The 23,053-nt window shown below is 37.8% G+C and overlaps 1 protein-coding gene across 13 annotated transcripts in view; it reads right to left on the bottom strand.

Annotated features, from left to right (window-relative positions):
* Nucleotides 1-23,053, bottom strand: part of TAOK3 (TAO kinase 3) — a 185,680-nt gene that overhangs the window by 10,813 nt on the left and 151,814 nt on the right. For all 13 annotated transcript variants that reach the window (XM_027956529.3, XM_060400770.1, XM_060400766.1 and 10 more), the window contains 4 exons: nt 15,575-15,811; nt 13,455-13,583; nt 9,430-9,633; nt 1,253-1,492 (listed from right to left, as the gene is read on the bottom strand). In XM_027956529.3, coding sequence (XP_027812330.1) covers nt 1,253-1,492; nt 9,430-9,633; nt 13,455-13,583; nt 15,575-15,811 — 810 coding nt within the window. The remainder of the gene's footprint in view (nt 1-1,252; nt 1,493-9,429; nt 9,634-13,454; nt 13,584-15,574; nt 15,812-23,053) is intronic.

Raw genomic sequence — 23,053 nt, 5'->3', positions numbered from 1 at the left:
ACTACTAGCCAATGATAATGAAAATAATATATAAGTCACAGACAGGAGTTAACTCTACCAATACTTTTGGTTTTATTGTCTGAATAAAAGTTGTTTTGAATTTACAAATAGATTTAAAAACTGAATATTTACAAAATCACAACTCGAAGAAGATTGTGGAATACTGTGAAGCTTGGTTTGTTAAAAGCTTGTTCATTATTTCAGTGGTTTCCTAATCAAAAATTTCAGTGTCTTCTATTGCTTGTTGCCTCACCTCTTTTTAATTGTTTTTCCCCATTTCCAAGTAAGAAAGAGGATGGCAACATATAAGTCATCTCTCACTGCTCTGTGTCTCCTTGACAAATCAATAAAGGACAACACTGGATTACACTTCACACCACAACCCATTCCCACTACTTGCATATAGCAACATCAAATACGCATTTTGGCAAAGATAAGGTGGGGTTTTTAATTGTAAGTCCAAAAGGCATTCCATTACGTTGCTTGACAGTCACATGTACACTTCATGAACATGTGGAGGAATTTGGAAGACAAGGATCACTAATTAGACAAGTTAGCATCTGGCTAGAGAGAAGCATGGCCAGTGTGGTTGAGGCTGACCTTGTATCTTTGAAAATACTGACAATGACTTCCTTGACATATAGCAATGGCTTAGTTCACATAGCTTGTTAATGAGCAGTCGGCTAAAATTCTCTGGAGGTAGTGAGGGCTAAAGGAGCTCCATATTTCTAATGTAGGTAAAATAAATGCTTGGTATGTCACTGCTGATTCCCTGCCAGGGACAGATGTTACTAATAAATTATACTCTTTATTACTAAGTGTGGATATGGCCTTAGAGCCTTTCTCAATAGAGTAGCACTCAAGGTAACTAACACCAATAATATGACTGGCATTTACTGATAAAATTTATCTGCTATATTTTGTCAGGTAACTTTCTCATTTCCTGGGATAAGAACCACGGACTGCTGTTATTTTATGTGTTATAATTTTAAAGAGAGAATGTCATGAAGGGGGTCAAAGAGGTTGTATATAATGGATACAAAGAAAAAATGGAGGTATCACATGGCCCAGAAACATCCCTTTAGGAGTCTGTTATACCCAGACTCTTGTGCTTCTGATTCAGTAGCCGAGGGGCCCTGAAAAGTGCAATTTTATGGAGTTGCCCAGGTGACTCTGACAGTCATCCATGTGCAGGAACCACTGATATAGCCTAACTGTGTTTTGGAACACAAACCAGGGAATTTCTTCTCACCTTTAAGTTTTTTGGCTGTTGCCGAAGTTCCATGACATGCTTTCTGTGCAGTTCCCTCTCTCGCCTCTTATTGTACTCCAGCTGGTTTTCCAGTTCAGTCTGGTGCTGTAGCCGGATCAGATCCATGCGGAGTTTCTGTAACGTGTGCAGCTGCCTGTACTCAAGCTCTCGGGTGGACTCATCGTGCCGGATCAGCATGGCATGCTCCATCTCCTTCTGTGTCCTCTTTTTATTTAGTTCCTGCATTTAGCAACAAAAAGTACATGGAGAGAGATGAATGGAGATGAACTGGAGGAAAGTCACCAATCAGTAAGGGATGGCAAGGAACAGCACTATTAACTGTCTCTTAATTGCCCATTAGTGTTTGGCAGCATGACTTAATAAGACTAGATGAACAATCCCTGGAGACTGAGATTCTGTATGTGGTTCCACCACTTACAACTTGGGCATCTTCAGAGCCACCACAACTACTCTACCTGTAAAATGGGATTAATTCTGCCTGACCCCTTCTTACCTCACAGAGCTGCGGAGAGCCTTAATTAGGTGATGTGTTATGCATAGGTCTAAATAAATGTTTATTTAGTTAGGCTGGCTGGCTGCCCATTTATATTATGTGAGGAAGCTTTTAAACCAAAAGATGCCTGAGTCTCATAACCTGAAATTCTGAAAACCAAGTGGAGTGTGACCCTGACATTGATAGTTTTAAGAGTTCTCTGCTACTGTTTAGTTGCTAAGTTGTGTCCAACACTTTGTGACCCCACGGACTGTAGCCTGCCAGGCTCCTCTCTCTGTCCATAGAATTTCACAGGCAAGAATACTGGAGTGGGTTGCTATTTCCTTCTCCAAGGGATCTTCCTGACCCAGGGACTGAACCCACATCTGCTTGGCAGGTGGATTCTTTACCACTGAGTCAACAGGGAAGCCCCTAAGAGTTCTCCGCTGCTGCTGCTGCTAAGTCACTTCAGTTGTGTCTGACTCTGTGCGACTCCATAGATGGCAGCCCACCAGGCTCCCTCGTCCCTGGGATTCTCCAGGCAAGAATACTGGAGTGGGTTGCCATTTCCTCCTCCAATGCATGAAAGTGAAAAGTGACAGGTAGATTTAATATGCAGTCAGAGTTGAGAATCGCTCTATTAAACTGATCATGTCTGCAATGTTCCTAGTTTTTGGGGAAATACCCTGCTTTTGCATGTATCGAAAGTAGGCCAATTATCTATTTTTCAAAATCTCAGAGATAGCACTCACTGGGAAAAAGCAGATGAGATCTCTCCCCATTCATCTTTTCCATTACAGTCTGTTTGGTCATTTCTAGAGCTAATCATTCTGCTCCTCCCAGTTTCACTCATGTCTTTCTCTTTTGTTGAAGGGGGAAAGAAAGGAAACTAGAATTTAAAAAAAAGGAAGGAGGAAGTTGGGTGAAACTTTTTTATTCACCAATTCAAGAATATTTCCTGAATGGTAGTGTATCAAAGCTGTGAAACATGTTCTCTGGGTACACAAAAATATTTACTAAGCCATGACTTGGTGGCCAACTTGCTAACACCCTAACAGGGAAATGTAATAGACACTTATGAAAGTATATGCTTAACTCACAGCACACTGAATCAGTCTATCTTCTCTCTTGGGGATTTGGATTCAGGGACAGTGAATCTCTGTGTGTGTGGTTAGAATTGAGGGGCATATTAAGAATTACATATGTGGTAGCCACCTACTGCTACAAGGGCTAAGGATTAGATAAAGCTGAGCTTCAGAGCAAAAAGAATGATAAACAGAGAAAGAAGGGCAGGAAATATACTGATACCCAAGTTCCTGACTGGTTCTAAGCTCTCCTTGTAGGTCCAGCTATATTATTGCTACTGGGCTTTATGAAACATTCCTATCTTTCTGTAGAAAATACCCTGGTTTTGGTTTTAACCAGCTCAAATAAATTTCAGTAAGATGCAAACAAAAGAAGCTTGATTAATACAGGGACATAAATTTTATGTTTATGTTTTTTTTTTTTTTCCAAAAGTGCAAGGTTGGAAGTGGTAAGAGATACAAAAGAGATGAAGATTATTTGCTAGAAGATTTCCAAAAAGAATGTTATCACTACTAGTTAAGAAGAGCAAGGAAAGGAGAAAGCCCTTGAGCTGAACTTTATATCAGAACAATAGGGTACCTCTCTTTTCCAATGGCATCCACTATAGAGAAAATGCAAGATCATTTTCATAGAGATATCATTAATATTTGTGCCCTGGCATGGTTGAGAAATATCTCGTGTGCTTGGGCCTTCCATCCACTTGAAGAGAAGTCCTTTAAACAGCACAGTATCTGTTACTGGAGCAAAGTTGCTAGTCATTCATTTACTTATTCAACAGATATTTGTTGAGCATTTCCTATGTGTTGGACACTGTTTTAGGCACTAAGAAGGGTCCAGTGAACAAGTACATCCCCTCATGGGCTTATTTTCTAGTGGGGAAATACCTGGAGTATAAATGCCATTTACATTTGTTACAAACAATAAAATATCATCTCCAGAGCATCGCCCCACATCCTCTCCCATGTTTTTCTTTTCCTTTATTTTCCTTCCTTACCTGGACCATCAAATGTCTTTTTAAAATCACTAACTGGCCCCTGCTGCTGCTGCTGCTGCGTCACATCAGTTGTGTCCGACTCTGTGCGACCCCACAGATGGCAGCCCACCAGGCTCCCGTCCCTGGGATTCTGCAGGCAAGATCACCGGAGTGGGTTGCCATTTCCCTCTCCAGTGCATGAAAGTGAAAAGTGAAAGTGAAGTCGCTCAGTCATGTCTGACTCTTCACGAACCCCTGGACTGTAGCCTACCAGGCTCCTCTGTCCATGGGATTTTCCAGGCAACTGGCCCCTAGGTGGCACCAAAGGATGGTGAGGGCCTCTCAGAGACTAAAGCCAGGGAAAGCTTTTTGGATGGGTAAAGATTCTATTCCTAGAACACTATCATCTTCACTCTTTGAGTACCAGGAGCCCCAGTATTGGTCATTTATACATTTCACACATTTTCCTAAATGGAGAAGTTCAAACTGAGTCTGAGCTGTCCAGAGCTCAGAAATTCACAGGGGGAAAAAGATACAAAGCAAACAGCACTTTCAGAAGAAAACAAATGTTTCTCTGCTTAATGGAATGCTTCAGGATGTTGTCCTTGGAATACCTGCATCAGAATCACCTGGACTTGATAACATGCCACCCAGGTAATTCTGATATATACTAAAGTTTGAGTATCAGTAGAAAAATAATTCAGGGTGTGAGTCAGTTTTACCTTTTCCTCTGACTCATTATGTATGACATTTGGTAAGACTTCAAATCTACTTTTTGGTTTTCTCAGGTGTAAAGTGAGGATAATAGTATGCATCGTGAATTACCAGTCTTGTGAAGTTGAAAGGAAAGACCATAAGAAGATGCTTCAGAATATATATAAACATGCCATTACTATTTTTCTATATTCAGAAGTGAATATCTGGCATACAATAATAAATCTAGATACTATAAACTATTTAAAAGGTGAGAGAAAAATAATACTGAAATGGTTTTTTCTATTACATTTGTAATAGAAATTACCTTTAATTCATATGTCTGAGTTGCAGAGATGTTAAGCTGCCTATAACATTTTACACTATAGGAAATAAACCATTATTCAGCTTATTATGAGCCCATTGCTGTTACCTACGTAATAATGTGTAGTGTGCTCTCAATTATTAAAAGTGATTTTATATACCTTCCTCAATTCTAGCTGCAATCCTTATGCAGTGGTAAGACTGTTAGGATTTAACCATTTTTATATATGATAGTAAGGCTTTTGGGAATGGAAAGGCTAACATAAGGTTACATAATTTCTATAAAGTAGAATTGAAGCTAAAACTCAGGTTTTTAGCTTTTCAACATTTTCCACTAAAAATGTCCCAAAGAATGGCTTACGTTTTTCTGTTTTATGCTGTTTCAGTCTGGAATACAATATTCTGAAGAATCCCTCTGCTCTAGCTAGACATGATGCAATGGTTGCTTAATCTGTACAAATGATTAAATATATATAGTAGGGCCACATTCTAGCTTATATAAATTCAATAAGGTTAGTTGAGCAAAAATACAAAAACAAATTTCATGGTAGAGGTGATTCTGTGCACTCCATGTATATACGCCTTGCAGGGAGTATAAGATGAGAGGCAGGCAGCTCCCTTTATCCCAGCCCACATCACATACACTGAGCATCACACCAGGCTGGATGTGAGCTTAGGGGTGAAACATATATACAGCATATGGCCATGACAGTACACCATGGCCACAAAACACATTTCTGTACACATTATTTGAACCTACCTTCTCTGAGATGTGGATTTAGGGTGTACCCCCCAAACAAACCTTCCCTAATCACAATCCAAGCATTCTATTTAAGTTTCAATGGACATACTATTGACTTCTTTAAAAGCATCTGATCTAACTCAAAAATTTTTATGTTAATGCCCACTGACACTGAGTAAGAATGAGAATTCAAAATATAAGTGGGGATGTTGTTAGCCTATGACATTTAATATTTTCTTAGCTTCAGTTCTTACCTGTATAACTGGTTAGGAAACAATGAGCACTGACGTGTAGTGACAATAAAAGAGGCTCAACTCAGCCTATGGTGATCTTTTTAAATGTTTTCATTAGTAAAAAGGAATGCTGGGGACTTCCCTGAAGTTCCAGTGGTTAAGACTCCACACTTTCACTGCAGGGCGCATGGGTTTGATCTCTAATTGGGGAACTAAGATCTTGCATGCTGTGTGGCCAGGCTAAAAAAAATTTAGTCTACCAAAAAGAAAAAAAGTGTTGGGTAGGGGAGGATTGCTAATTTTCAGTTTTGGTAAAGGTAGAGAAAAACAAGTAGTTTTTCTTGGTGGGAGTTATAAATCCTTAGAGGGCAATTTGACAATATCTATTAAAAATGCAGGTACATACACTCTGACCTAAAAATTCTCCTTCTGAGAATATTATATCCTACAAAATACTTGCTTACACGTAAAAAGTGATATTGCACAACTCCAGCAAAATACCCAGAAATGTGCCCAATTAAATAAATTGTTCTATAGCCATACCAAAAAAATAAATACTACTGATGATTAAAAAGAATGAAGCAGAGTTATATGTTTTAGATAGTAAATGAAAAATAATACAAAAGTAGAAGAGTTATGAAACGGTAAACTGGATATTTTTGTAGGTTCAGTATCCATTTTCCCTTCTTTTTGTTAACAGGCTCCTCTTTTTGTTTCAGAAACTACTCCACCCTATGTGGAAATCAGAGAGACTACTGAGTAAGTGAATGAGCACATTACCCAATCAAGTGCTATCTCTCCTAGGAATTTGAGTCTTAATGATACAAAGATGAAACATGGTTGGAGGAGGTACATCCAAATGGCAGTGTCTTGAGGAATGTCAATTAGCTCCTGTCCTCTAGGTCACAAAGTTGCTTTCCCAGCTTGATTCTTCATCTTTTCCAGCTTGGGTCTTCAGCTCCGTCATCTACCCCATATCCTTCCAATAAATTCCTTTCCATGCTAAGTCAGTCAGTTTGTTTCTATTGCTTGCAAATCAAATAAACCCACTGGTACTAACATAATCTTATTTTTGTAAGATTAAAGTTATATATAAATATAAATTGTATATACATATACACACACATGCATATCTGAAAAAACTCTGGTAATATATCTGCCAAATTAATGGTGACTATCTCAGGGTAGAAAATGGGTGGGATGGGATTATCAAGCACTTTCACAACTCAGTGTTTTTCTGCATTTGTCATTTTTCAATGTTCTTTTATAAATAGAAGACAAAAAACCGAACATTTTCACTAAGGTGGCTCCAGAATAAGGCTAAACAAAGGAAAACCTAGACTTTTCAGAAATAAACCCTTGTAGAGTTATTCTTCACCCAGTTGGTTAGAATCTGATACTAATGAATATAGTTTCTATCATTTGGAGGAATAATTGTCTTCTATAGTTTTTATTGGCACTAACTGCCCCTTAATCTCAGACTTCTTCCAAATACGTGACACTAGAACAAAAATAATAACTGCCAGATGGAAAGAATCCCAAATACGTTGTTTCTAACTGGCTATTGGACTTTTTGATTTGAATTTTTTAGCCTTCTAACAAACTCAACACATGTAATATTGAATTAACCAGTTTCTTACCAATACCTCTCTCTAAGCTTCCCTGTTTCTGCCCAAATCTACATTTCCCCAGCTCTTAAATCCTAGAAATAACTTTGCCTGTACCCTCGTCTCTTTCTCATATCCTTTTGTATCCCAAGTCCAGCTTATTTTATACTTCAAAATGTTTCAAACCCATCTCTCTTTTGCCAGCTAACACCCTATCTGTGTCTATAGCCTATTCCTACCACCGGATCTCTTTGCTTCTAGTTTCTTCCCTCTAAATTCAATGTTTCTCAACCTTTTCCCCCCATTATTTCCATCAGGGGCCTTTTTAGCCTCCACCCTTCCCTGATTATCCTCACCACTGAAATGCTAATAACAAACATGTACTGTATATTTTTTTATGTACTGTAGCCCTTCAGAGGGCCACAAGTCACTATAATATCTAAGACTCCTCCTCCACAAGAACTCCCTTTTTACTCCCCAGGGGGTAATACTGCTCCCACTGACCACGCACGCTCTAATCAATCTGTGCATCACCACCAAACTGGGCTAATCTCTGTAAAGCAGAATGTTAGCCATATCACTCACTGCCTGGCTCAAAAATGTTCAGTTTCTCCCTCTTCCAATAAGATGAGATAACACAGATAAACAGCCTGAGCCTGGCCCATGATTACGCGTTCAATAAATTTTAGTCTGCTCTTTTCCTTCCCATTTGAATACTGCTCTCCAAAAAGCTTACACCAATTCACATTCTCATTAAATGTGCCTGAAGGGCTTGTTTCCCTCCTGCAGCCTAACACTGGGTTTTTAATCTGACTTTGATAATTTTACCAATGTGTTAGCTCCCTTGAGGGCTTCTTGTATTATTCCAGGTCACAGTGATTTCCTACTGAACTTTGTCTCTGCAACCAATTCACATTCTGTATTCCTCATCTCAGAGAATAACATATTTGTCCAATTTTCCAAATTAGAAACTCTGCATTCATTTTTTGACTCTTATTTCTGAAATTCTCACAGCATTTGGTTTGAATTACTGTCAGTTCTGCTTTAGAAACGTCACTCAGATCTAATCTATATCCCCACTGCTTCTTCCAGGTGAGAAAAGGCATTCTTACTGACCTCACTGTATTTTGCCTTGTACCACTCTAGGCTATCTTCAATGCTGAGGCATTCATTCTTCAAAACAAAGAAAAACTCTCACTGTCATTTCTCTGCTTAAAATTCTCTCATTTTGACTTACTTCACTCAATACTGTAAAGCAAGTATCCTTCAATTAAAAATAAATAAATTAAAAAAAAAAACAAAAACATCTCTCATACCCATGCAACTGACTTCAGGCTGAAATCTAAAAGCCTTGCCTTAAGAATCTAGGCCCTCCATTCTGCTTCCAACTGTTCCTGATCTAACACTCCAATCCACACACCCAGAACACACAACTCCTCTTCAGTCACGGACTCTTCCAAGCCCTTTCATGACTATACGCCTGTCAGAATTTATGTCTACTATGGTAGACAACATATTACACTGTGATTAGTGTGTTACGTGTCTGTTTCTCACGTCTTCAGAGAAAGCTGAAGGTAGGGAGGATAGCGTTTCAATAGCCCTGGCATCTCCAGCACAGTAAGTAAGAAGGCACTCTGTAAGTGCTGGATGACTGAATGAATTACCTTAACTGTAGAGCACCATTCTGTTCTTATAAGTGTTTCACAGAGAGTCACAAAAACTCAAGTCTTTGGCAAACAGGCTAAAAGCAAAAATTCTCTATTCTACTTCTTTTGATTCTCCACTGCATGAATTTGGCTTATAATAGGTGTTCAAGAAAATTCTATTTGGAAAAAGTTGATTCCTTGTTCTGTAAATAGGCTTTCTCTGATCAATGGTAAACTCATTCCCTTTCACTTTTGTCTATCTGCTTTGTGTCAGGCGTCACACTGAAGTCTATATAGGTATGGACAAAACACAGTCATGATACTCACAAAGCTTACAGTCTTCATAAGTTAAGGACGATAGTTATGGACAAAATACATACCTCCCGAATATTCTGCTGCTCCACTTCATGCCGCTTGATCATTATTTTCCGCTTGAAGAAACGACAGTTTTTGTCATAGTACAGTCTCTGCTGAGTGAGAAGGTGGGCTTCCTCTTCAGCCTGTGTGTGCTGCAAGTTCTCTTTATGCTTAGATATCCGCTCCTGCTTTTCCTTCTTGGGTGTGCTATGGTCCTCATTCATCTCCTTCACAAAACCAAACACCGAAAAAAAAAAAAAAAAAAAAAAAGAAAGCCAAGCTCATCAGGCAAAAAGAACTATAATAGCTTACTGCAGTGTAGATTACATTATTTTTGAAAGCAATTGAGAATATAAGGTCAGAAAGGCTTGGTGTTGCAAAAAACACTCCCCCCTGCCATATGTCCCTCTCCCTTTTTTTTCAATCAATCGAGAGGGAGACATGTTAGCCTTCATGTCTCTGTCTTCTCATGCTCAGAAATCATGGGTTCACTCATTTAACCAATATATGCTTGCTGAGATCTTATCATGCAACAGGTGCTGTGCAAGGCAAAGGATACAATGGTGAGCAAACAAACATAGTATCTGCCATCATGGGGCTTTACAGTCTAGAATCAAAAAGCAAAGAACCACAGAAATTAAGTGGAGATTACTGTGATAACTACTGTGTAGTTTAAGTACTTGGTTTGAGGAGTGTTTAATAAAAAAATATTTGACCTTGGTAACAACTAAGCTGAAATTTCAAAAATCTGTAGGAGTTAACCAGTGAAAAAGGACAGGGAAGAATACTCTGGGCAGAGGAAACAGTATGTGCAAAACTGTTAGGGCAGGTTAATTGAAACATGGTGCAGTTAAGGAACTGAGAGAAGGTCAGGGCAGGTGATACAGTGTGACATGAGATGAAGCTGGATAGGTAGGCAGGACCACTCGAAGCCTTACAGGTCAAGTTAAGGATACTGAGCCTTAGCACAGGAGAAATGGATTTTACATATATGTGGGGGTGTCATAATGAGATGCATTTCAAAAAAGATGACTCTGGCTGCCATGTGGAAACCAGAATGAAGGAGGCAAGAGCATGTCCATGGAGACAGCTAGGAAGCTATCACAAAGTCCAGATGAGATATAATTATAGCATGGACAAAGGAGGTGGTGACAAGATGGAGAGAAGTATGCAGATGTCACAGACGGGAGGTAATGCTGCAAATGTCAGTAGTTTAAATTTTAGGAAAAAGCATTCTTCATTTGGTATTAGAGGGTAAATAATAAACCATCTACATTTCCAAAAGAACAAAATACATAATCGTTTTAGATCACATGGGTGAAGGGAAGAAAGCAGTAAGTCAGAACAGTTAAGAAGATGTTAGTCTACGGGGAAAGTAAGAAGATCACTTTTAGAGAAAGTATTGGGCATCCTTTGTTCATACTATTCACATCTACAAGCTGGACCTTTAATATCTGGTTAACTATTCAGTTGAAATCTTTTATTTACACCTATTTTACTTATGTTTTGTGATGTGAACGTCACACACTGTTTAGACTGTTTTTGCACTTAGCTAAGAAGTCTTTGTAAATCAACTTTTAATTTTTCTGTTCCAGTGAAATCTCAAGTGAAATATTAGAATCAATAAAAACAAGAGCTATTTCCATCATGGAGTAAGCTGGGATCACAACAGGAAGGCTGGTGGACTCATTTCTAGATGCTGTGACTTCACTACTAGGTTTGGCATTACCCACTATATTGCACATCCAAACTGAAATATGATTATAAAAATTCATTTCAAAATCAAGAATAAATTATTTCTGGATCATCCATCATTCTGGATTACCCAGACCCCAGTTATCTATCAACAGTAGGGATAATGGAGATTGTTCTGTCATCTCAAGGATGATACCTTTTTTTTTTTTTAGGATGATACCTTTTATATCAATATTTAAGCATACATGACATTTTCTTTTCCTAAAGATTTTTTTTTGATGTGGACCAGTTTTAGAGTCTTTATTGAATCTGCTACAATATTGCTTCTTTTCTTTCTTTCTTTTTTAATGTTTTGGTTTTTTGACTGAGAGGTATGTGGGCTCTTAGCTTCTCTACCAGGGATAGAACCCCATACACTAAAAGGCAAAGTCTTAACTACTGGACCACCAGGGAAGTCAACAGTCTGAACTAAGCTTTACTTCATAAGGAGTAATACTAGCTTTGCATAGAGAAAGTCTTATTATAGAGGCTGTCTTAAATTGAGTGTAGGTTTGTTTTTCTTCATGAGAATGGGAAGGACTTGTACGCTTAGGCCTGTGGTCTTTAGCACTCATAAATCTGAGTATGGCAAACCCAGAATAGCTCTATGCCTGAGGACTAAGTGGGGACTCTCGAACGCTGTTCTGTGGGAGCATCTTCTAAAGATGGAGTTCATACAAAGCTCCAAATACCTTTGGTACAGATGCTCAAAATGGTGGCTGCAGCCATAAAGTATGGCTTCCAGAGCATGAGAAAACACATGGAGCTCTAAGTAAAAATCTATCTGCAGTTGAGAAAATTCCAAAATTTGTTACTGAAAAATCAAGGTTATCTCTGTGATCTAGTAACATCTATTAGGATATAATAATCCAGATCAAGAAATAAGTAAGAGAAAACGGAGAGCGTGTAAACCTTCTTGGTTGGGCTATTTCTTTCCATAGCCTGGTTTTCCAGACCTTACAGTGTCAGGGATGATTCTCATTCTGGCAGTACAGGTCAGACAGAAATTCTGTCAGTTCCAACAATTACCAGTGACCCTTCTGGGCAGAGCAAACCCCAAGGCACTTGCTTTTAGTTATTGATTAAAAAAAAGCAAAAACAAAATTGAAGAGGAACCTAGCTAACTCTCATACTGTTAACTTGGAATATGTGCCCAAGTGACTGATTTCATATACTAAATCAAGTCCCATCTGACTTCTGTTAAGCCTTAATACACTAGTAGCCCACAAGTGAGAAACCCGAAGTCTTATGAGAAGGAATGTCTATGGAACTGCAGGCAATGCAGCTATAAGTCCTGGTAAAAGGAGAAGTGAAGTCACTTGAGCTTCCAGTTCAAACTGCAGTTCCTCAGAGGAACTCTCTAAGTCCACTAGAGGTCTTCAACCAAATACTAAAGAATCAATCACTCACTGATCAAATATTTCACATGTACCAGGCATAGGGAAGTAATGACACAAAGGAAAAAGGCATATGGTCTTTGCTCTTACTGCTTACTGGCTAGTAGGGTAAAATAGCTCAAATAATCATATATCTATATATAGATATATATATAAATAAAAAATTAGTGTTATAACACCAGAGGTACCTATCTTGGTCAAGGCAGTCAAGGGAAGGTTCTCCTGGGGAAGTGAAATTTAAGTTATGGTCCTAATAAACAATCCTTAGTCTTACAAGGAGGTTGGAAAGGGATTGGGAGTGGGGATGGGGAAGGGGAGAGCACTTTGGTGGAAGAAAGAGTGTGAGCGAAGACTGTGGAGATGGGCAGAGACAGATACACTTGAGGACCCAAAGGTGACCACTGTGGCAGGAGCAGCTGAGCTGGGATGGGTAAGAGGTGAAGGGAAAGTTGCTGTGAGGTAAGAAGGGAGGCTGGTAGCTGACCACGTAGGGACTTCTAGTATTTTGATCAATGAGCAAATACAAATGAAAGAGCAATGAGAAGTCAATAAATATTATAATCATGAAGTGATATGATGAAACTTATGGTTTGAAAAGATCACTGGCTGACATGTGGAGAATAAACCAGAAGTAGGCAAGAATGGTTTAGAGGGTTCCTGAAGTGTTCCTGGACAAGCACCATGAGCATCATGTGGGAATTTGTTAGGAATGAACATTTCAAACTTCACCCCAGATCCACTGAATTAGAACATCTAGTAGTGGGTTAGCAATCTGTTTTAATAATCACTTTAGGTGATTACATTAGAAAGTTTGAGCATTAATGGGTTACGATATTGTTCACAATGTAAGATGAACTGATTTTAAGTCTAGCCATTCTAATAGCAACTTGATGACTGCAAAATAATGGTATGCTTACCTCTTTTATTTTTTCCTTACAAATCTTATACTGCTTCTTCTGACTTTCTAAGAAAGTTGTCAAGTCTTTCTTTTGCTGGGCCAAGATCTGTTGCTGGAACTTCTTTTCATCTGCTGCAGCTACCTTTGCCTGATAAAATAACAAATATAATATAGGATGAATTGTTCTTAACACAGAATTCAGCTGTCTATTCTCCAATGCATTCAAAGAGTCCAAACGTACCGAACAGTATAATTTTTTTGGACACATAATCCATAAAACACAGAAAAGGAAGTACCTGTTTTGATTCTCTTGTATCTTAAACAAACAAAAAAATTTTTTAAACTTTTACCATAAAAAAATATATTCCCAATTATGGGAAAAACATGAAGGTAAACTGTAAATGTGTTTTATTGGACACATATATAAAATAAACGTGATGAAAGGTGGACCAAGGATTATAATAAAAACTCTTCATTATATTGTTGGTGGCCGAAGGGCTAAATTATAAAATAGATAAATAACCATGACTGGCCAGTTTCTTTTTCTCCCCCCAAGAATTTAACTCTCTAACTGGTTATTTCAACCATCAGATATCTGAATGAGGTCATCTTTAGTATAACAGGCAAAAAGTAATGACTTTTTGTTTTCTGAAGGATCTGCTATAATCCACAATAGTTGGGTATAGGACATTTTGAGGACTCCTAGATGGATAGAAAATAGACTAGTCTTTGGCCATATAAGCCTGAATGCGTCCAATCTCATCCGATCTAGGAAGCTAAGCAGGGTGGGGCCTGGTTAGTACTTGGAAGGGAAAAAATAAACCAAATAAAAGATAACCCAACCAATACTGGCTCCTGAAAGTGACCAAATTTAAGCTTAAGGGAACCATAGGTGAAGCACACATGTAAGATGATATACTTAGAGAATAGAGGCGGGGAAGTATGCTTCTTGGTTCTTTCTATGACTCTTTCACTTTTATCTTCTATTATTAACAGTTTTTCCATATGAACAATTTTTTCCACATATTTACCAAATCTAATTCCCAAGAAAGACTGACTGGTTTATTTAATCAATATTACATGGGCAGAGGTTTTCATGACACACTGCCTCTAGATTGGTGGCTGTTTTGGGGAATGATCCTACAATTCTGATGTTTCCTCCCATGTAGAAAGAGGGAGAGAGCTAGTAAGCCTGATTACTGAAGCACCCCTGACACCCTGTCCCCAGTTACTCCATCCCCAGGGAGCACAAATTCACCCCTGCTTTCCCACACTATGTAACTATATAAGTCTTATCGGGGTGGGAAAGGCAACTGGTTTAGTACTGCCAGTGCCTGGGTGGGTGAGTCTGTTTAATTTTGTTCGGGATTGTTAGGCCCATTTCCCTTCAGATATAAATCACTTCTCTAACATTTATTGGTAATAATAAAGTGATATTTTGACTATCTGCATTACCCTCCTGCCTTTAAAAAATATATATATATATTTATTTATTTGGCTGTGCCAGATCTTAGTTGTAGCATGGAGGACCTTTAGTTGCAGCACATGGGATCTAGTTCCCTGACCAGCGATTGAACCTGGGTCTGTTGCATTGGGAACATGGAGTCTTAGTCACTGGACCACCAGGGTAGTCCCCCATCTTGTCTGTTTTTAAAATTAGTTTAGAACCTGGATAGGGAAGAAAGATGTTCCTAGAAGACCCAAAAGTAGCCAGATCAACTATTTGCTGCCATTGGTAAGGTGCCCATTCGTAGGCCAATGACCACTAAAAGGGACTATTTGTAGAGCACTTTTGAAGAGGACTGAGGGTGAGGCAGGCACAGAAACAGACCTGAAAGGTACAAGTTTCCATAGGATAGAAGCATCTTGTTTCTTTTTATTTGCATCATACCTCCATCAGGGAACTGATGCTCAGAATACAACTGAATAGACAAGGATGCAATATATACTTTCAGTTACCGTTTGAACTTATAATGACAAATTTAAGTAGCCTCATAAAACCTGGATCCCCCTTCCCAAAGCAACCCTGTTCCTCCATCACCAAAAAGCACATCACTCCTGCCTCCTGCTCACGGGATGTGGCTGACTGGGACAGGCTTGGCTTAGCTGTGGCACGAGGGCATGAGTGGGTATACTGACCTCCTTTTCTATGATAGCCACTTGCTTCTTGGCCAGCTTCTCCAGCTCGATGGACGAGTTGTTGGCATGTGTCTCCACCTCTTTCTGTAGCTTGAGGCGGTGCTCGTCCATCTCAGCCTTCAACTTGTTCTCCAGGGCGATCAGCTGCTTCTGGTGCTGGCGCCGCATCCGCTTATAACCTGACATCTGTTCCCGCAACTCGTTCTCCTGCTCATGCTCATGGATCTGTCGTGTAACCTGATTTGGGTTGGGGAACAGAACTCAGGTTACCAGATTCATGGAAGAGGAACATTCAGGCAAAGCAGAAGAACCCTCTGGTAGAATTTTATTTATCATCATCAGCATCAGTTCAGTTACTATTTCCTGAACACTCACATGTTCCAGGCACTCTGTTGGGTCATCTCTAATCCTACAAACCATCTCATTCACTTGTTAATTCTATTGTTACCATCAATAGTTATTGAAGTATTGTTACCATCACCATTTTATAGATGAAGAAACTGAGACTTAAGAAATTAATGTATCCATTCAGCCAAAAATATTCACAGATTTTTGATATATCACAATATATATCCTCATGGTCATATAGCTAATAAAGATAGAGCTGGGATGCAGACCCATTTCTATCTGATATCAGAAACAGCACATGCTATTTCCACTACACTAGGGTCTTTCAACCTTAGCACTACTGAAAATGAGCCAGATACTTCTTGGTTTTGAGAGGCTACCTTGTGTGTTGTAGGATGTTTAGCAGCATCCCTGGCTGACCCAACAGATGCCAGTAGCACATCCCAAGTCAAGACAATATTAAAAATGTCTGTAGACATTGCCAAATGTCCCCTGGTGGGCATCTCTCTCTGGTTGGGAGGCACTGCACTACAGCATACTGCTTATTTGTTTCTTTTTAAAGATCACATCTCTAACAGTCATAGGAATCTTGAATATCCTTTTAACATAGTTTGAATGAGATTTCTTTCTGCTTCTTAATATGAACTGAGTGAGAGTGAGAACAAGCTCTTTCCTTTTAAATCATCTATCTCCTTCCTCCCCTTCCCCACAAAAGAGATATTAACAATTACAAACACACACTTGCTCTCTGATGAGAAAAGATTCCTTTAATTTTGGGATGGCTACTTTTCTTAGTAATTTTTCCTTAACCCATTCTCAAGTGACTATCCAACAAACTGAAGATTGCAAGTGTAAATTTCAGCATCTCTTGTTTCTATTAAACCTTTTCTGATTTTCCAGTCCTTTCTTCAATTTACAACCCCTCATTATTGTCTTGTTAAGAGTCTCTGGTCACTTCCTTCTAATCTTCCCTAGTTTAGTAGAAAGTCTTAATTACATAATTATAACTTTAATTTTGTTTTACACTATATAATTCAGTCATTCCAATCTACTACTATAAGACACTTCTCCCCAGCCTAACCCGCAGACAAGTTTTACTGGAAATTTTCATGCTGCTCTTAATTCTCTACTGTTTTCATTTAATGGGTCAAAGTACATTTTGTACAAAGGACAGTTTGTTTCTTTGCTCTTTTTAGAAGGTGTCCCTGCATTCTTGACTGAGTCCTTACTATCAAGAGAGTGCTATTCTGTAACTGGATAGCATTATCAAAGTACACCATTAAACAGAAGGCGAACTCTGAAATCTTTCCAGCTGAATCTAACACTAGGTTTCTCATATTTATTTTTCTTTTCTAAAGGACAACACTCTTTAAGAATAAAGAATAAGAGCAGAAGATGTTTCAAGACCAAAAAACAAACAAAAAACAGGACAGCATCACCAAAGAGGCACCTGACACTTTAAAGAAAATGTTTTGCCATCATTATTTTTTTAACATGTATTTATTTCATGATAAAAGGAAAAATTAGCTTGAAATATATATATATGTTTCACTTTCTTGTGTCTTTCTGACACAATTATAGAGGAAAAAAATTCCAGTCAACTGAAAGGATACCATTTAGTTCTTTTCACGTTCACTTCTTTTTCAGACAAATACGGCAGTAAAGTGTCTGTTTTGGGGTAATGAGTTTGAGACACGTTTCACACATAAATTTATTTTTTTCTTATTTGATCATCCCTTCTTTAATCAAAGTCTCAAAGTTGAGGCATGGCACACTCTACATACAGCCATCATGACGCATTTAAATTTGCCAGCACATTGTTTGACTGGCTTGTGGTCAATAAATTAGTCTCAGGATAGCCACTTCCCTAAACCAGGCAGCCTCAAGATAAAATGGAAATGAGTTGTATCTAGAACATTTTCTATCCTGATTGGTGGGTGAGTCCCTGTGAAGAGGGTGGTCCTATCATATACCAGATCATATAAGCACGTGGTATAGACAAATTACAAGCTCACCATGTTATCATTGTACATCACTGAATGTTAGGGGAGACATTTTGCTTGTAAATGCGAATGCATCCCGTAATTTGGATAATCACTTTCTTAAACTCCTAATATCACCTTTCATTTGTTACAACCATAATTTCTAAATTTCAAAGTAATTGTCTTTTCAGGTACATTTAGTTACTGAGTTTTAGAGTTCCATGCTCAAGCTAGATAGATGAATTTAAATAAAAGTATAATTATATTTCATTTATCAAGTCTAACATGAAAGACATTAAAATATATTATTATAGTTATGTATTCAGTATGTTTTAAGTTTATACTTTGTGTTTTATGAATACAATATTTGGTCAACAATGAAAAATAGCTCATAATTTTAATCATGCTTTATGGTTTACACAATGTGCTTTCACATGTAATTTATTTTCTTAATTTTCATAAAGCCTGGGATTTGAACTAAGGTCCTAGGCTCCTGAATTGACTGAGGAAATTCATAACACCAAGGCAGAGAAGAAATGAAACTTTCTGTTATGAAGTAATGGAGGGAACCAAACACCCAAAAGAGTGAGAGCTGGAGAGAATGGTAAGTCTAAACTACAAACTGAATAACTCTGAAGTTTTGAAAAAGTTATCAAACTGTAATTGACTGGTTTTTACAATGATAGCCTCAAAAATGTGATCAACAAAAAATGGGTAGTATCATCTTACTACACTAAATAGGTTTCTGGGAGATAAATCTCATTCCATCCCTCCCTAAATAACTGATCTTGGGCAAATTACATAAATTTTTGAAGTCTAACAATAATATCTTCATTTGTAAAGGGGAACTACTGCAATGATGAAATAATATTTGTGCCTAGCAAGGTGTCTGACACATAGGAGATGTTGTATATATGTAGGCTTCCTTCTTCTGCCAAACTAACAGTAATTTTTTTTTCCCCTCAGCATTTCTGGTGATGGAGACATAGTATAGAAGTGGATCCAAATTTGCTGTGTGACACAGACAGCTCAACCCCGTCTCTTTGACAACCCAGAGGGGTGGGATAGGGTTGGGGGGTGGCAGGAAGGTTCAGGAGGGACGGGAAATATGTATACCTGTGGATGATGCATGTTGATGCATAGAAGAAACCAGCACAATAATGTAAAGCAATTATCTTACAATAAAAAATTTTAAAAAAGAAGTGGATCCAAGAGAAAGGACAAATTTAACAATAAAACCGTACCTGTATCCAGGTTGTGGATTATAAGTATATATAATTTCTGACTCTGAACTAGCTATTTCATATATCTGGAATAATATATAAAAATAAAAAACCATAAATGAAGACTGAACTTTTTTTCAGGAAGTTTCTGTAGCCATTGCATTCTACCCTACTTATTCCAGCAAAATTTGGCCCTAAAACAAACCACTTCATCCTAAGTGTACTTTATGCCTATCCCAAGTACAGAACATTGCACTAGGAGGCTAATAAACAACTTACTAAAGATAAAGGAGGAGTATGGTGGCTGATAATGTTACCCTCTTAAGAGATCAAGGCCAACTTACAAGACTAATTATGTGGAAGAATCAAAATAACATATATAATAAAACTGGCCACCTCAGCACCCAGAACAAATGAACTTTATAGCAAGTTCTTAAAAAGAATAGAATGAGTCACATACTGGCATCAGAAATTTGTCATTCCACTCTTTATAACACCTAGGGAAAAAAATGTTTCAAATTCATACTAAAGTAATGACTGACCACAGGCAATTCTGCCTTATACAGAAAAACTGACATAAGGAGCTTTGAAATGCACACTTATAAATCCAAATTCTTCTGTGATAAGAGGACTGGAAGAGACTTCATTCATTCAACACTTTTATTGAGAGACTATGGTCATGTGAGTTGGGCAGTAGAACAAGTGAAAAATATTATCAGCAATGATCTTAGTGAGATTAAAAAACGAAGAAAAAGGAAAAGAGAAGATGTGCAATATTTTGATAAGCAGCCTCTGGTATATTTATGCTGAGGTTCTAGTATTTTTATGCTTGTCTATCAAACTCTTTCAGGTATACAATTTCACAGTCAGCTCAATGATTAGGTTGCATTTTTAAAAATCAATTGAAGATTTCATTTTTATATGAGCTTTTCTATTGAATCTGGTAAAACCAAAGTAAAAGAATCTGTATTTGAATGGATAGAACAATAATCATTTTTCTCTCACATGCTTTCCTGGAGATTAGAAATTAAGAGTTTCATACCCCTCTCCCTAATGTGCATTCTAACATAAATCCACACATGTAGCAAGACCACTGCATTCTAGTTGGAATTCCTTTACAAGGCCAGACAGAGGCTGAACTATCTTATAGAATGACCTTGGTGCTCTCTATAGTTACATCTACTTGGGAACTGCCAGGGACCCAGGACACTATGAAATTTTCAGAAATGACATCAGATGTAACAACAGCTGAAAACACACTTATGGGTCACTAATATAATTAAAATATTAGGGCCTCCATTCACCAATAATAAAAACTCAAGGAAAGCACATCTCAAGAGTCCAAGAAGTCAGATGAGTAATTCTGAAGAACTATAAAAATAACTCTTTTCTTCGGACAACAAATTAGCCCAGTATGAACTTTCTTACAGAAAAAGAAAAAGAAAGGATAAAATAAAAGAGATTCTACAAAATGCCCTTCCTTCTAATTTTTCAAAATAAGGTCAATAACTTCTGCTCTTAAGTTACATATATATATATAAATTATATACATATATATATACGTGTAAAGTTTCCTTAGAGTTTACTCTGGCATCAAGGTCCTTTGTTGCAAATGTAATTGTGCAACAGTCCATGATAATGTAAAAAAAAAAAAATCTCAGTTTTAAGGTGCTAAAATAATAAAAATATCTAGTAGTAAAAGCCAGATCCCTGGCTTAATATATTTGTCAACAGCCCCATTCAAAAGCACAATGTAGAAAGAAATGCTAAGGGGAAAAACAGCAGAGCTAGGCCTCTTATAAGTTTATGTAGAAGAGGTAGGCTGATAAGAGAAATTTGAGGAATTGCGATCATTTTTTTAATCAGTTTGCAAGCCTGTTTAAAACAGACATCACTCATTTATCTAGTAACTGAAAAAATAATTTCTAAATTCTTTTTCTTTTTGCTGTTCACTTTTAGATCACTCTGTGGCTTGCTAACACTTCTGCTAGAATGTTATAAAGAAAGAGTAAGACCAAAATAAATAAATCAGTATAGTATTTCTACTAACCATGAGAAGTTAAGTTTCAACAGTGACTTGATTATTTAAACCCCAGTCTTTCATTTTCCCATGATCTTGTTCTTACTTTTATGTCATTTTAAGGAATTTTAGACTTTCTTATTTGAGTAGGGATCCACAAAAAATAATAAGGGGTGAGATAAGTTTAAAAAAATTAGATACTTCCTTCTGATGTTCCAGTATCTTGATTTATATATTCTTATCGGAATCAGCCTTTAAAATAACATAATGGATAGTGGAACTGTAGTAATCGATAATACATATTAAAATATCCATACCAACAGTTAAATTGTCCAAATAGGACATGGAACAACACAACACGACACTACTTTTCCCTTCATTAATTTTTTTCTCTCTAAAAACCATTCAATACAAATACTGCTGAACTCTAATAAACTTACATCAATCCCACTCTGACTCCCAAATGATCACATTTGAAGAAGATAAACCATAAACCAACTTATTCTCTGACTACAGAAACAGCCTATCAGCCACTCTGTTTTTAACTTAATGCAAGTGCAGGGGCCTTCTAGCAAATCAAAAGTCCATCAGATAGACTGATCCCAGCTGTTCTCTGAATGGGCACTAGGAAGTCTGCAGGATTCAGAAGGGTTCCTAAGGACTCTGCCTGTGGCCCTGAGATGGCCTAGTAGGGAAGCAGCTTTCATCATCCACAGAGAGGGAGACCGATGGCTGATGTACACATAGAGTAGCCCTGGGTGAGTCCACAAATGCAAGCGTGAGATCATTCTGGCATGGCAGTAGTGATCTTCCTGGGCAGCAGGAGAGGTCATGAATATATGATGTGGGAATGAGGGTGTGGCAAGTTGACAGAAGAGAACCTGTCCCAGAGAGGGAAAACCCACTTGGTACAATGCCTGCTTCAAATATTGAAAACCTGCTTATGGAGCCCTGAATCTCAAGGGCTGTTCATTTCAACATGCACAAGTCTGGATAAAGGTACAAGTCTCACAAGAGTCAGTGGTAAGTAGTCATATTCCAAACACACCATATTTCTTATGGTATCAGGTATCATGGTATGAAGGTATTTATTCTTTAATAATTTCATGATACTTTATTTAGACTCAAAGCATGTTTTATAGTTGGCTTAAACAATCATTAGCAAATACAGAGTGGACATTTTAAGATCTCCATTACACAGTATGGCATGCATTTAAAATGAAAAATTGTTCACTGAAGAGAATGCAAGAAACTTCGATACAAAGGAACTTAAACGCAGGCTTATTTATAAGCAGCCTAAATTAAATTGCTTGCTTTTAGACAGCAGCAGGCATAGCAATATGTAGGTGCTTTAACTTCCATTTTCCTTATATTTTGGGTTTTTCAAAATTACAATCCATTATCAATCCCAAAGATAAACGAAGCCTTTTAAAACACTTGAGAATTAAAAGTGGAAATCAGATTTTAAAAATAGGACAAGAAAAAAATTATCATTTCTGGGTCGGCCTTGGATGATGTCATCATAGGTTCTAAATGTAATAGCCGGGCAGTGTACACTAACTCTTCCTGCCCATGTGACCTCTAACATCAATTCAGGCAAAACAACTAATATTTCAATAATTTTTTTGGCTGAGAAGTGAGATTTGGAAGCAAAAGATTAAAGAGAGTTTAGACTGCCAAGGATGAAACGATGTGAATGTGTGTGTGTGTGTATGTGTGTGTGTGTGTGTGTGTGTGTGTGTGTGTGTGACTCTAAGTGCGCACGCGCACGCGTGGGGGGCCGAGGGGAGGAGGCATGAAAACTAACTCTTCCAGCACACACCCCTTTTGCTACTACAAGGGCATCCAGCAATCACATTTGCAATAGTAAAAATGCTGAAGGATCCTACAGTATCTTTGCGCCCAC

Source organism: Ovis aries, chromosome 17, assembly GCF_016772045.2.
Source record: "Ovis aries strain OAR_USU_Benz2616 breed Rambouillet chromosome 17, ARS-UI_Ramb_v3.0, whole genome shotgun sequence".
NCBI classification, from domain to species: Eukaryota; Metazoa; Chordata; class Mammalia; order Artiodactyla; family Bovidae; genus Ovis; species Ovis aries.
Note: the sequence above shows the minus strand (reverse complement) of the source record. Positions and strands in the feature narration are given on the sequence as shown.